The 14,316-nt window shown below is 45.9% G+C and overlaps 1 protein-coding gene across 1 annotated transcript in view; it reads left to right on the top strand.

The window, feature by feature from the left end:
• The first annotated feature begins 86 nt into the window (after positions 1-86).
• Positions 87-14,316, top strand: part of Fam186a (family with sequence similarity 186 member A) — a 46,668-nt gene continuing 32,438 nt past the window's right edge. The window contains exon 1 of the mRNA XM_051159391.1: positions 87-278. Coding sequence (XP_051015348.1) covers positions 87-278 — 192 coding nt within the window. The remainder of the gene's footprint in view (positions 279-14,316) is intronic.

Raw genomic sequence — 14,316 nt, 5'->3', positions numbered from 1 at the left:
TTCTAATGGACGTTTACTATCATTTGCCTATATTCTGTGAAAAATAGAAGTCCAAAAAAAAAAAAAAAATCACCCAAACTTTCAAAATGTTTGCCAAAAGGCAAAATGATATCAACAGTGACTCCAATTCAGAAACCGACCTAAAGGAAACTGCCACCACCAAAAGAAACCCTGAAGACAGGCATGACACCTCAGCGAGCTCGAAACTTGAAGTGCCCCTGTCAGTACAAGCGGTCATCACTAAGATTGAGAAAGCGAAGCTCCTTCGAGCCAGAGAGGTAAGCAGCCAATGGATTTACATACTACAACTTTTCAGAACCTTGTACAACCAGGTGAGGTTTTTTGTTTGAAAAGAAACACTTCACAAGCCGGGCGTGGTGGCGCACGCCTTTAATCCCAGCACTCGGGAGGCAGAGGCAGGCGGATCGCTGTGAGTTCGAGGCCAGCCTGGTCTACAAAGCGAGTCCATGATGGCCAAGGCTACACAGAGAAACCCTGTCTCGAAAAACCAAAAAACCAAAAAAAAAAAAAAAAAAAAAGAAACACTTCACACTTAAGATAGCTGACTGAATTTTAGGTAACTTTGCCTTCAAATGACAGTTACCAGACTGACTATGGACAGATAGCAAGCCTGTCTGTCCATCCCAGGGTTAGTCACACACCATTTCTGTTTGTTTTTTGTTTTTCAAGACAGGGTTTCTCTGTGTAGCCCTGGCTGTCCTAGACTTGCTTTATAGACCAGGCTGGCCTTGAACTCACAGCGACCCACCTGCCTCTGCCTCTGGAGTGCTGGGATTAAAGGCCTGCACCACCATGCCCTGCTGTCACACACCATTGAACAAGTCAGTCAGTCAGTCAGTCTGGATATGACAGTGCACTCAGGAGGAAGACGGAAGCAGGAGGATCTTGATTTTTTGCTCAAACTTGAGGTCAAGTAATGCTGAATATTAGCAAGACTTGTCTAAAAAAATTAAAAGGTGCATTTTGTGGAGATGGCTCAGCTGGTTAGGGCTGCTGTGCCCCACGCCTGAAGTGGATCCCCAGAGGCTCCATGGGAGGAGAGAATCCGTTCTGCAGCTGTGCTCTGACCTCCACACACATGTAGTGCCTGCCACTTGCACTCTTCTTCAAGTAAATTTATAAATCTGATTTTAATAACAAAGCTGAGGATGGGACTCAGTGATGGAGCCACTGGCCCTGGGGAGTGAGGCTCTCGGCTCAAGTCCAGTACTGACAAAGAGAGGAAATGTCGGTGGGACTGGTTAGTTTCTGACTTTCCACACAGAATTCTCAGTTTCTCACAACTGGCGAGAACACCAGTGGTTGCTCTTAACAGCTTTATTGGTTGTCTCGGCTACTTCTGAGAGAAAACACCACCATATCCAAGGCGGCTTATAAAGAGAGCATTTGGTGTGAGGCTCACAGTTTCTGAGGGTTAGAGTCTGTGCTGGTGGAGCAAAGGCGCGGTGGCAGAGACAGCTGAGAGCCTGTGTCTTGATTGGTAAGTTGGAGAGAGAGAGAGAGAACTAACTAGGAGTGGCATGGGCTTTTTTTTTTTTTTTTTTTTTTTTTTTGCTTTTGAAACCTCAAAGCCAACAGAAAGTATTCAAATATACAAACCTACAAGCTATTGCTCTCATTCAAACCACCACAGTCCAGCCTTTGGCCCTCATGGGGTTATGGTCATATCATAATACAAAATCCAAGCAGTCCAGCAAGGTCCCCATAGTCTTTTATAGTCTAAACTGTTGAAAAGCCCAAAGTTCAAAGTCTCTTATGAGGTTCAAGGCACTCTCTTCACTGTATCGCCTGTAAAATCAAAATAAAAGAGCAAAGTGCGCACTTCCAATACACAATGACAAAGAATGTACATTGCCATTCTAAAAGAGAAGTGGGGGCAGAGGGAAAAAATGCTGCACCAGAGCAAACCGAAGCCTAGCAGGGCAAACTCCAAATCCTGTAGCTCCGCGTCTGAAATCAGATGTCTGAAATGGCTCCGCCCTCCCAGGAGGCTCCGCCCTCCCAGCCTTGCTGTTCGCAACACACTTCCCCTCGGACTGACTCGGCTCCCTGTCTGCAGCTCTCCTTGGCAGGTGTCTTATGGCTCTGGCATCTCCAACCTCTTGGGGTCTCCAGCGCAAGCCAGGCTTCACTTTCACAGCGTCACACAGTGGCCCGTCAGGGCCTCCATGCGGGGATACCCCTTTCACATGCCTAGCCTCAGTGGCTCTCCTTAGCCATGGAGGGAGATTCCAGAACCCCTTTCCACTTGTACCCTTCATTACTCTAAAGTCAGAAGCAGGCTGATGACCCCGCCAAGTTCTGCCTGCTTCGAAGACTGGGAGCCTGCCCCACATAGAGTCACATTTGCATAAGCTTTTCTTTGTTGCTTTTTAGGAGCAGAAATTTCCTTTGTGCGGTGATGGACCCCTGTAATCACAGAACTGTGGGAGGCTGAGGCAGGTGATCTCTGTGAGTTCGAGGCCAGCCTGGTCTACAAAGTGTGTCCAGGACAGCCAAGGCTATACAGAGAAACTCTGTTTTAAACCATGCTTCCACCCTCCCCCCCATAAATTCCTTTGTTTTACAAGTTGGAAGCATAGCTGGATGGCTATCTTGCCCTAAGGGCATTTCCCCCTTTATTCAACTGTCTTTGTTTGTTTGTTGTTTGTTGTTTGTAGACAGGGTTTCTCTGTGTAGCCTTGACTGCCTTGGACTCACTGTGTAGATCAGGCTGTCCTCAAACTCACAGAGATCCACCTGCTTCCAAAGTGCTGGGATTAAAGGAATGTGCCACCACTGCCCCACTTAATTTTTTTGTTTTTGTTTTTTCGAAACAGGGTTTCTCTGTGTAGCCTTGGCTGTCCTGGACTCACTTTCTAGACCAGGCTGGCCTTGAACTATATTATAAATATAAATAAGGGAGAAAACAGGCAGAGACATCTGGGAAGTCAAGAGTTAAGATGGCCACACTGAGTCAGGCCATGTGAAGAGAGGGGGTGTTATTAAAAAATGAAAATCCCAAATCCTTCCATTTACCAATAAAGACTCGGGAGCCAGATGCTGGGTAAACACCGGCTAGCTCAGAGAGGCAGAGAAAGCACCCAGCTGACCTTCCTGCTCAGATCTGGCATATCTTGATGGAAAAGGCCCAAAAGGCTCAGCTGACGGTGGAGGAAACAAACAAACCAACAAAAACCACAAAAAAACCCGAGGCCAAAGGCTTGCTAGCTCAAAGCCCAAAAGCCTAAAAGCCCCCTTCTTATGCATGCTGTCTTAAATACCCTTCAACTCAAAGACCCTCCTACCCTTTAATCTCTGTCAACTGGTTTCTTGCTCTGCCTCTTGACCTAAGGTTAACTTTATTAAATCCTGTGTACAGCTGGGCGTCGTGGACACGCCTTTAATCCCAGCCCTTGGGAGGCAGAGGTAGGAGGATCGCTGTGAGTTCAAGGCCAGCCTGGTCTACAAAGTGAGTCCAGGATGGCCAAGGCTACACAGAGAGACCTTGTCTCGAAAAACAAAAAACAAAACAAAACAAAAAAAGAAATTAGTCCACTACTTCCCCCTGCCCACACCTCCAACCCCCCCAGACAGGGTTTCTATGTGTAGCCTCAGCTGTCCTGGAACTCACTTTGTAGACCAGGCTGGCCTGGAACTCACAGCGATCCTCCTGCCTCTGCCTCCCGAGTGCTGGCATTAAAGGCGTGCACCACCACAGCTTGGCTAAATGTGTAGCCCAGGCTGGCCTCAAAGGCGTGATCCTCCTGCTTCTGCCTCCTTCAGCAAATCCTACCAGTGTGCACCAACACAACCAGACGGGTCATGGTATCTTATCACAGAAATAGAAAAATAACTAAGAAGTTGGGACCGGGAGTGGGATATTGCTGTGACAGGCTCGACCACGCTGGCTTTTGGAGAAATGTGGAAGACTTTGGGACTGGGATACACAGAGAAACCCTGTCTCAAAAAAATAAATAAATAAAATAAATAAGTAAATAAATAAGGGGGGCTGGAGAGATGGCTCAGAGGTTAAGAGCACTGCTTGCTCTTCCAAAGGTCCTAGGTTCAATTCCCAGCAACCACATGGTGGCTCACAACCATCCGTCATGAGATTTGGTACCGTCTTTGGGTGTATATAATAAATAAATAAATCTTTTAAAAAAATAAATAAATAAAATTTTAAAAAAGCATGACTAAGGCAACTTATAAAAGAAAGTGTTTAACTTGGTTGGGGCTTGCAGTTTCAGAAGATCAGAGCCAATGATAGTGGAGCAAAGGCAGAGTGGCAAGCTGGGCGTGGCAGCATATGCTCTGGGACTGGAGAGATGGCTCAGTGGTTAAGAGCAGTTGCTGGTTCCAGCAGACCTGGGTGTGGCTCCTAGCACTTACTCCCAGCATTCTCTTTGAGCATAGGCATTCATGTGGTCCAGATATGCATGCAAACAAAATACCCATACACATAAAATAAAATAAATTTAGAAATTGGGCTGGGTGTGGTGGTACACTCCTTTAATCCCAGCCCTCCGGAAGCAGAGGCAGGTGGATCACTGTGAGTTCAAGGCCAGCCTGGTCTACTAAAGGGAGTCCAGGACAGCTAAGTATACACAGAGAAACCCTGTCTCGAAAAACCAAAATAAAGAAAACAAAAACCCGCATAGTGGCAAGAATAGCAGAGAACTTACATCTTGGTAAAAACACTGGAGTCTGGCTCTTACCAGCTTCTCTCTCCTCTTCCAAAGAGCTCCCCAGACCTGAGCGGAGGGGCACGGAGGGCTCAGAGTCTGCAAATTGCCCAGTTCTTAGTTCCCGACTACTTTAAGAAGCTTCTCCGATGATGGCTGAGCACTGTTTTATGGGTAGAGCAAAATGTCAGTAGGGGTCAAGTTTTTGCTTTTTGTTTTGTTTTGTTTTTTGGTTTTTCGAGACAGGGTTTCTCTATGTAGCCTTGGCCATCCTGGACTCACTTTGTAGACCAGGCTGGCCTCGAACTCACAGCGATCCACCCACCTCTGCCTCCCGAGTGCTGGGATTACAGGCGTGCGCCACCACGCCCGGCTATGGTTTTTTTTTTTTTTTTTTTAACAGAACAATACTATCTGGCTTTCCTCTAGGCCATGGCTTATCCAGTCTCAGTTTCTTGGCCCTAGCAGAATCAGGCATGGGTTCCATCCCATGGACAGGCAGGCTACACTTCTTAAGCCTTCCCAAACAGTTATACCAACTGGAGATCAATTATCCAAATACATGAACCTTTAGAGGACATTTTCTTTTCTTTTTTTTTTTTTTTTTTTTTTGAGACAGGGTTTCTCTGTGTAGCCCTGGCTGTCCTGAACTCACTTTGTAGACCAGACTGGCCTCGAACTCACAGCGATCCGCCTGCCTCTGCCTCCCGAGTGCTGGGACTAAAGGCATGTGCCACCACGCCCGGCCTTTGGGGGCCATTTTCATTCAAACAACCACATGAGTTTTTAGCATGGAATAAACTATGTGTTTAAAGTAAACATATATAATACACACACACACACATATTAAAATTTATGGAAACTTCAGCAGAATTAACATAATGAATTAATTCCTCACCCCCTAATTTTTTTGGTTTTGTTGTTTCTTGCTTGTTTTTTTTGTTTGAGACAGGATTTCTTGTAATACCCCTGGCTGCCCTAGAATTTGATTTGTAGACCAGGCTGTCCTTGAACTCACAGAGACTCACCTGCCTCTGCCCCCCAAGTGCTGGGATTAAAGGCCGTGCGCCACCACGCCCATCTCTTGCTGCGTTATAATCCTCCTAGATATCTGTTCTTTTTTTTTTTTTTTTTTTTTGGTTTTTCGAGACAGGGTTTCTCTGTGTAGCCTTGGCCATCATGGACTCGCTTTGTAGACCAGGCTGGCCTCGAACTCACAGCGATCCGCCTGCCTCTGCCTCCTGAGTGCTGGGATTAAAGGCGTGCGCCACCACACCCAGCTTTAGATATCTGTTCTTGTTTGTTTGTTTTGTTTTGTTTTAGGTTCATATATTTAAATGCTGAGGGAGTGGCAGTATTTGAAATGCTGAGGGAGTGACATTATTTGAAAGGATTAGGAGGTGTGGCCTTGTTGGAGGAAGTTTATCACTAGGGGTGAGCTTTGAGGTTTCAAAAAGTCCAAACCTGCTCTCTTCCCGCTGCCTGTGGATCCAGATGTAGGACTCTCTGTTCCTCCTCCAGCACGGCATTTGCCTGCGCGCTGCCTTGTTCCCTGACACTCTGGTAATGGACTAATCCTCTAAAACTGGAAGCAACCCTTAATTAAATGCTGTCCTTCATAAGAGCTGCTGTGGTCGTAATGCCTCCTCACAATAAAAGAACATTGGGGCTGGAGAGATGGCTCAGCAGTTAAGAGCACTGACTGCTCTTCCAGAGGACCTAGGTTCGATTCCCAGCACCCATATGGCAGCTCACAACTGTCTATAGCTCCAAGATCTGACACCCACAGACATACATGCAGGCAAACACCAATGCACATAAAAGAAAAATAATAAATTAAAAAAAAAAAACATGGACTAAAACATTGACCAAAGCAACTTGGGAGGAAAGGGTTTATTTATTTGGCTTACACATCCCATCATTAAAAGGAGTCAGGACAGGAACTCAAATGGCAGGAACCTGGAGGCAGGAGCTGATAAATAGGCCATGGAGGGTGCTGCTTACTGGCTTGCTCCTCATGGCTTGCTTAGGCTGTTTTCCTATAGAACCCAGGACCACCAGCCCAGGGATGGCTCCACCCACAATGGGCTGGGCTATTTCCAATGAATCACTAATTAAGAACATGTCCAATGGGGCTGGAGAGATGGTTCAGGGGTTGGCAGCACTGACTGCTCTTTCAGAGGACCTAGGTTCAATTCCCAGCACCCACATGGCAGCTCACAACTGTCTGTAACTCCAGTCCCAGGAGATCTGACACCATCACACAGACACACATGCATGAAAAACACCAATGCACATTTTACAAAGTAAGAAATCAATTTTATTTTTATTTTTCAGTTTTTTGAGACAGGATTTCTCTGTGTAGCCTTGGCTGTCCTGGAGTCACTTTGTAGACCAGGCTAGCCTTGAACTCACATCAATCCACCTGCCTCCCCAGTGCTGGGATTAAAGGCGTGTACTACCACACCCAGCCTATAAATCAATTATTTAAAAAAAAAAAAAAAAAAAAAAAAGGAAATGCCCTACCTTTAAAGCCGGATCTTGTGGAGTCATTTTCTCAATTGAGCTTGCCTTCTCGCTGATGCTGTAGGCTGTATCAAGTTGGCGTGACACTACCTAATGTTCATCTCATAGGATTTATTGTCTGCAAGGTAAATAACATTCCTTTGAGGTTTCCCCACGTCTCAAAAAAGCAATGCCATCAGAAATACTGCCGCCAAACGTCCGGCCATCAGAGTAAATTATAGTTGCCTTGACCCACAAGATTTCCAGTAGACTTGGTATCTTTTTTGTTTGTCTTTTTGTTTGTTGTTGTTTTGTTTGTTTGTTTGAGATATGGTTTCTCTGTGTAGCTCTGGCCATCTTGGGCCGGGCCTCAGAGATCTGCTTATCTCTGGAGTGCTGGGATTAAAGGTGTGCCTCACTACCACCCGGCACATTTCTATGCTCTGGGACGGGGCTGCATACACAGCCTTGACTTTGATGATGTTTTGAGACAAGGCCTCCCTACGTGACTCAGGCTGTGCTGGGACTCCCTATGCAGTCCAGGCTGGCCTTCAATTCAGTTCTTCTTGCCTCCACCTCCCAAGTGCTGAGATACAGGCATATGTCACCACCACACCTAGCCTGAGAGCAAATATTATTACATTTGTTTTTAGACAGCCATTTTACCATGTAGCCCTGGCTGGCCTCCAACTTCCCCTGTTGACCAGGCTGGCCTCCAACTCAGAGATCCACCTGCGTCTGTGGTGCAGGGATTAAAGGCATGAGCCGCCACCACCTGGATTAAAGTCTCCTTCTTCAGGATTCTGGCATATCCTGAAGACCAGCCGAGACATCCAGCTTTGTGGACTGAACACTACTGGCTTCTTGGAACTGCTGTTGGCAGACAGCCATTGTTGGAGTAGCTGGTCTGTAGGCCTCTAGGTCATTTTAACTCTCTGTTATATATATTTATCCAATGCCCTGTTCCGCTACATAACCCTGGCTAGTACTTGAGGTTTGCGCTACCAACTAAGTAACATTCCCAGCCCATGTCACATGTGTTCTATTACCTCGCCCCCCCCCTTTCCTTGCTCTCTCGGTCCCCCTTCATTTCCAAGAAGTACAGCCACACACACACATATGTACATATATGTACACACACATGTATGCACACACACATGTATGAGAAAGATGTGGCATTTGTCTTTGTGAGTCTAGGTACATTTGCTTAACCGTAATCATTTCCAAGGCTGACAAGACGGCAGATGGCACAGAGGGCGAAAGTGCCACACAGAACTGATGACCTGAATTTGACCCCCAGCGTCCGTAGTGGGAGGAAAGAACCAAGCCCTAGGGAGCGTCCTCCAGCCTCTACATACGCACATAGGTCCAATCACATGCTCCCACACACATCACACACAAGCACACGTGCAGACACACATACATAAACACATCACACACACTTGCATGCATACACAGTTACACACACACACCATACATCTCACACACACAAATGAACATATTTAGTAATGTCCAGGCCCATCCATTTTCCCACAGATAGTATGATTTTATTTTTCCCTTCAAATTTTTTCCACGAATTTATCTGTGTGTGTACGCACATATTCACATATTCACATGTGGAGGTCGGAAGACAGTACTCATGAGTAATCCCCTCCCCCTGCCGGTGTCTTTACCCCTGAGCCATCCCACCAGCTCACTTCCTCTTTCTTTACCGCTGAATAAAACTCACTGGTAAATATACACCACGCTCCCTCCATCCCGTCACGTAAGCCGGTTCCACTCCCTGCCTAGTGTGAAAATATGCACGCGTGTTCTAGCGTGTGGTGGGTCCAAGAGTCCTTCTGTGTGGTAAAGTTACATTCGCGTGTGTACGTGTGTGCCACAGCACGCATGTGGAGATCAGGGGACAGCTTGTGGAAGCTGGTTTTCTCCTCCAACCATGTGGAGTACAGCAGTTAAACTCAGGTCTTCATGCTGGGCGGCAAGAGCCATAAAAAGGAGCCTTTACCACTCAGTGGGCCATCTCATTGGCCCATCATTTTTTTTTTTTTTTCTTTCTTGATGATGGCCATTCTGACTGCAGTATCTCAAAGTAGCATTAATTTTTTTCCTTGATGGCTAAAGGTGTTGAAAAGTTTAAAAAATATTTATTGGCCATTTGTGTTTCTTTTCTTTCTTCCTTTCTTTTTTTTTTTTTTTTTTTTCTGTTTTCGTTTTTGTTTTTCGAGACAAGGTTTCTCTGTGATAGCTTTGGCCGTCCTGGACTCACTTTGTAGACCAGGCTGGCCTCGAACTCACAGCAATCTGCCTGCCTCTGCCTCCCGAGTGCTGGGATTAAAGGCGTGCGCCACCACGCCTTTTTTTTTTTATTATTAATTATACAGTATTCTGCCTGCATATAAGCCTGCAGGCCAGAAGAGGGCACCAGATCTCATTGTAGATGGGTTGCTGGGAATTGAACTCAGGACCTTTGGAAGAGCAGCCAGTGCTCTTAACCCTCTGAGCCATCTCTCCGTGGCTCAGGCTTTTAATCCCAGCGCTCTGGAGGCAGAGGCAGGTGGATGTCTGTGAGTTCAAGGCCAGCCTGATCTACAGAGGGAGTTCCAGGACAGGCAGGACTACAAGGTGAAACCCTCCCTACCTCAAAGGGAAAAAAATGATGAGAATTTCATAGACTCTGTGGTCCACTGGGCCCAGTGGTGCACACAGGAAAAAAGGATCTGGGGCTGGAGAGACGGCCCAGAGGTTAAGGTCTGCTCTTCCAGAGATCTTCAGTTCAACCCCCAGCAACCACACTGTGGCTCACAACCAACTATACTGGGATCTGGTGCCCTCTTCTGGCAGATAGGTGTACTTGCAGATAAAGCACTCATACATAAAATAAATCTTAAAAAAAAAAATATGTAGTCCATTTTTCATAATGTATCCATTTTTAGAATATTTATTGTTGCAATCCATGAGCATGGACGTCCCACTGTACAGCATCTTCTTCAATTTCTTCAGTCTCTCTCTCTCTCTACACACACACACACACACACACACACACACACACAAACGCGCACGCGCGTGGGTCTGTGTATATATATATGCATATGGAGACCAGAGGATAACTTTTTTTAGACTTATTTTTATTTTATGCGTATGAGTGTTTTGCCTGCATGTATGCATTGCATTATACATGTTCCTGGTGCCCTTGGGGGTCAGAGAGGGCCCCAGGGACCCCCTGGAACTGGAGTTACAGTTAAGCCGCTGTATGGGTGCTAGGAACTGAACTCAGGTCCTCTGTAAGCTCAGCCCGTGCTGCTAACTGCTGAGCCACCTCCCAGGCTTCCACATTACTTTTTGAGACAAGGTCCCCAGTGACCTGGAGCTGATTAAGATAAGCTGCTTGAGCCAGGCGTGGTGGCGCACGCTTGTGGTCCCAGCACTCGGGAGGCAGAGGCAGGTGGATCGCTGTGAGTTCAAGGCCAGCCTGGACTACAAAGTGAGTCCAGGACAGTCAAGGCTACACAGAGAAACCCTGTCTCGAAAAACCAAACCAAACCAAACAAAAGAATCAAAACTACACAGAGAAACACTGTCTCAAAAAAAAAAAAAAAAGTCAAAACTTCCACTACATGTCCCCACTTTTGTTGAAAAAAAAAAAAAAAGTGGTGCCAGGCGTGGTGGCGCATGCCTTTAATCCCAGCACTCGGGAGGCAGAGGCAGGCAGATCGCTGTGAGTTCGAGGCCAGTCTGGACTACAAAGTCAGTCCAGGATGGCCAAAGCTACACAGAGAAACCCTGTCTCGAAAAACAAAACAACAACAAAAAAAAGTGGCTGTTTCTCTAACATTTATAAACTATATACAACAAGATTAATTATAAGAATTATCAGCCGGGCGTGGTGGCGCACGCCTTTGATCCCAGCACTCGGGAGGCAGAGGCAGGCGGATCGCTGTGAGTTCGACGCCAGCCTGGTCTACAAAGTGAGTCCAGGATGGCCAAGGCTACACAGAGAAACCCTGTCTCGAAAAACCAAAAAAAAAAAAAAAAAAAAAGAATTATCAAGTAGTAATTACACTTACAATGTCTATTAGTATTTGGCACCTCAGCTATCTATCCTGTCCTGGTGAGTCCAAAGTTCTGTACCTGTATCACTGTCTTGTGACTTGCATTTATCAACTTAGAAACATCTTTTTAGAACTAAAACACTGTCTTAGTTTCTAAACAACTAAGATTACTTGTAGTAAGACTGTGACTATCTAGTCTTCAGCCCCATCAGAGACTGAGAAGGAAATGTTTTCCCTAAGTATGTAGCAAGTGTGGGGCAAGCAGCTTCCAAAACGATAGAAATGACAGGCAGCTGACTGTCTGGGCAGTCACCAGAGGGTTCTCTGTGTCACTGGAGCATCCAGTCTTCAGCCTCTGGGCCCAGAGTGTCTGGCAGGCTTTTCGGTGAAGCACGAATTTTGAAGGACTGGCCTACTTAGTCTCTGCAGAGTTGGACAGTGTCCTGCTTATTCATAGTTTGGACAGACAGCCTGCTATCAGCAGTAGAGACAAGGACGGATTTTTGTCCAGTGACTATCTTGCCACATTTGTGTCTTTGACACCCACCATCTTCTTTAAAGTAGGTTAGAGGTGCTGTCAGGAGCCGATGTGTCTCTCTTTCAGAAAAGCCTTTTATTATTAAAACATCTTTTTTAAAAAATATTTTTTAATTTAATTTTAATTTATGTGCATTGGTGTGAGGGTGTCAGATCTTGGAGTTACAGACAGTTGTGAGCTGCCATGTGGGTGCTGGGAATTGAACCTGGGTCCTTTCGAAGAGCAGACAGTGCTCTTAACCAATGAGCCATCTCTCCAGCCCAAACATCTTTTTTTTTTTTTAAAGATGTATTATTTATTATGTATACAGTGCACATCAGATCTCATTACAGATGGCTGTGAGCCACCATGTGGTTGCTGGGAATTGAACTCAGGACTTCTGGAAGAGTAGCAAGTGCCCTTAACCGCTGAGCCATCTCTCCAGCTCCCTATTAAAACATCTTTAAATGCCATATTCTGTAGATTTCTGAAGTGTTTGAAGACCATCTGTCTATTTACTATTATATAGTGCGGAATCATATCTAAGTATATCTAAGTAGATAAACATTACTCACTCATAGCTCTGCACTTTCCGCTTAACCTTGAAAACATATACAAGAGACTAAAGCTTATTTCTGTAGTTAACTAAACTAGTACCTAACAAGGCTACAAGTGAGATTATTTCTAGGTGACTGACTACTAACTTGCATCTCCAACCATCCTGAACACTTTGCAATAGTTAGAAGTGGCATAAGATTAGAAGTTTACATCAAATCTTCCTTCTTTCTTTTTAAAAAAGATTTATTTATTTATTATTATGCATACAGTGCTCTGCCTGCATGTACACCCGCAGGCCAGAAGAGGGCACCAGATCACTTTATAGATGGCTGTGAGCCACCATGTGGTTGCTGGGAATTGAACTAAGGACCCCTGGAAGAGCAGCCAGTGCTCTTAACCTCTGAGCCACCTCTCCAGCCCTGCGTCACATTTTCAAATGAGTTTCATATGTACAAAACATTAAGCAAAAGTTGAACAAAATCTTAAATTTCTATCAATATCCCACACCAATGTGAAATACTTGAGGTTAGTAGGTTTGGTAGTCTCCCCTTCATCCTATAACCCTACGCCCTTCCCTTTTTCTATATTATTCATTTCCCCGGACACTAGATAAGAGAGAAAATAACAGAAAAAGAAGGATAGAGGGGAGAAAGCAAGACATCCTGATCCTGATTTGTTTCCTCCCTGACGATGACCAAGGAACCCCCTAGATGACAGCTAACACCCATAACCCACAAAATGACCAGAACACCCACAGCCTTGGCACGCAGCACAGCTTTAAGAACACGACCTGCCCACGGCATTACTTCTTGCTGCCTGGAGGGAAAACATCTTTTGGGTGCTGGGCGTGGTGGTGCACACCTTTAATCCCAGCACTCGGGAGGCAGAGGCAGGCGGATCGCTGTGAGTTCAAGGCCAGCCTGGTCTACAAAGCGAGTCCAGGACAGCCAAGGCTACACAGAGAAACCCTGTCTCGAAAAACCAAAAGAAAAAAAAAAAAAAAGAAAAACCAAAAAAACAAAACAACAACAACATCTTTTGGTTACTCTAAGAAAATTAAAGTATTAGCCGGTCTCTGGAAGAGCTAGATGTATATTACTCTGTCCTCTTGACATATATTTTTAAAATCTATTTTTAAATAGTATTTGGGTTATTTCCTATCTCTTTCAGCCTTCCCCACCCCAACCCCGTCCAACACCCAACACCAGGTAGGAGCGAGAGGTAAGTGGGGACAAAGGCTGCAGTTCTCTTTCCCCACTTCCTTTGCTTTAGGATCTCCGGGTTCTTTGGGGCAACACCAGCCTCCATCTCAGGATACCTCTGACTTCCTGTCACACTGCATCAACAGCAACCAGGAGCAGCGAGGGGGAGCAACAGGGTTCTTCTTCCTCCTCTGAGGCTCCCCCCCACCCCCCAGCCCACCCCTCATGCTCCCACCCCCACCCCCCACCCCCAGCCCGTCCCCTGGGTTCTGACATCCTTCTCCAGAGTCCTCAGAATTAAACTAACTGCAACGGGCAAAGATCACCTCTTTCTCAGAGCTGCAGGAGGCCAGTAGTCTGCTGCTGTGGACAATCTGTGTCAGCCCCGTATCCTATACCTGAGATTAAAACAAAAACATGTTTGTACGACATTAACTAAGGAACCAAAACTCCCCTAACACTGACCAGTCTCTGTGGGATTGATCATCTGGACTAGGCCTTTTGAAGGTGACCCAGAGGCAGATTCTTGTTTTGTTTTGTTTTGTTTTGTTTTTTTGAGACAGGGCTTCTCTGTGTATCCTTGGCCATCCTGGACTCACTTTGTAGACCAGGCTGGCCTCGAACTCACAACGATCTGCCTGCCTCTGCCTCCCAAGTGCTGGGATTAAAGGCGTGCGCCACCACGCCTGGCTCAGAGGCAGATTCTTAAGGAAACAGTAACTGAGGCAGTCTGTGAAGCTGAATCACCTGGGCTACTGGCTTTGTCTTCGTTGTTATATATTTTGCTCTGAAAATAA

Source organism: Acomys russatus, chromosome 17 (genome assembly GCF_903995435.1).
Source record: "Acomys russatus chromosome 17, mAcoRus1.1, whole genome shotgun sequence".
NCBI classification, from domain to species: domain Eukaryota; kingdom Metazoa; phylum Chordata; class Mammalia; order Rodentia; family Muridae; genus Acomys; species Acomys russatus.
This window is presented reverse-complemented; position numbering and strand designations above follow the sequence as displayed.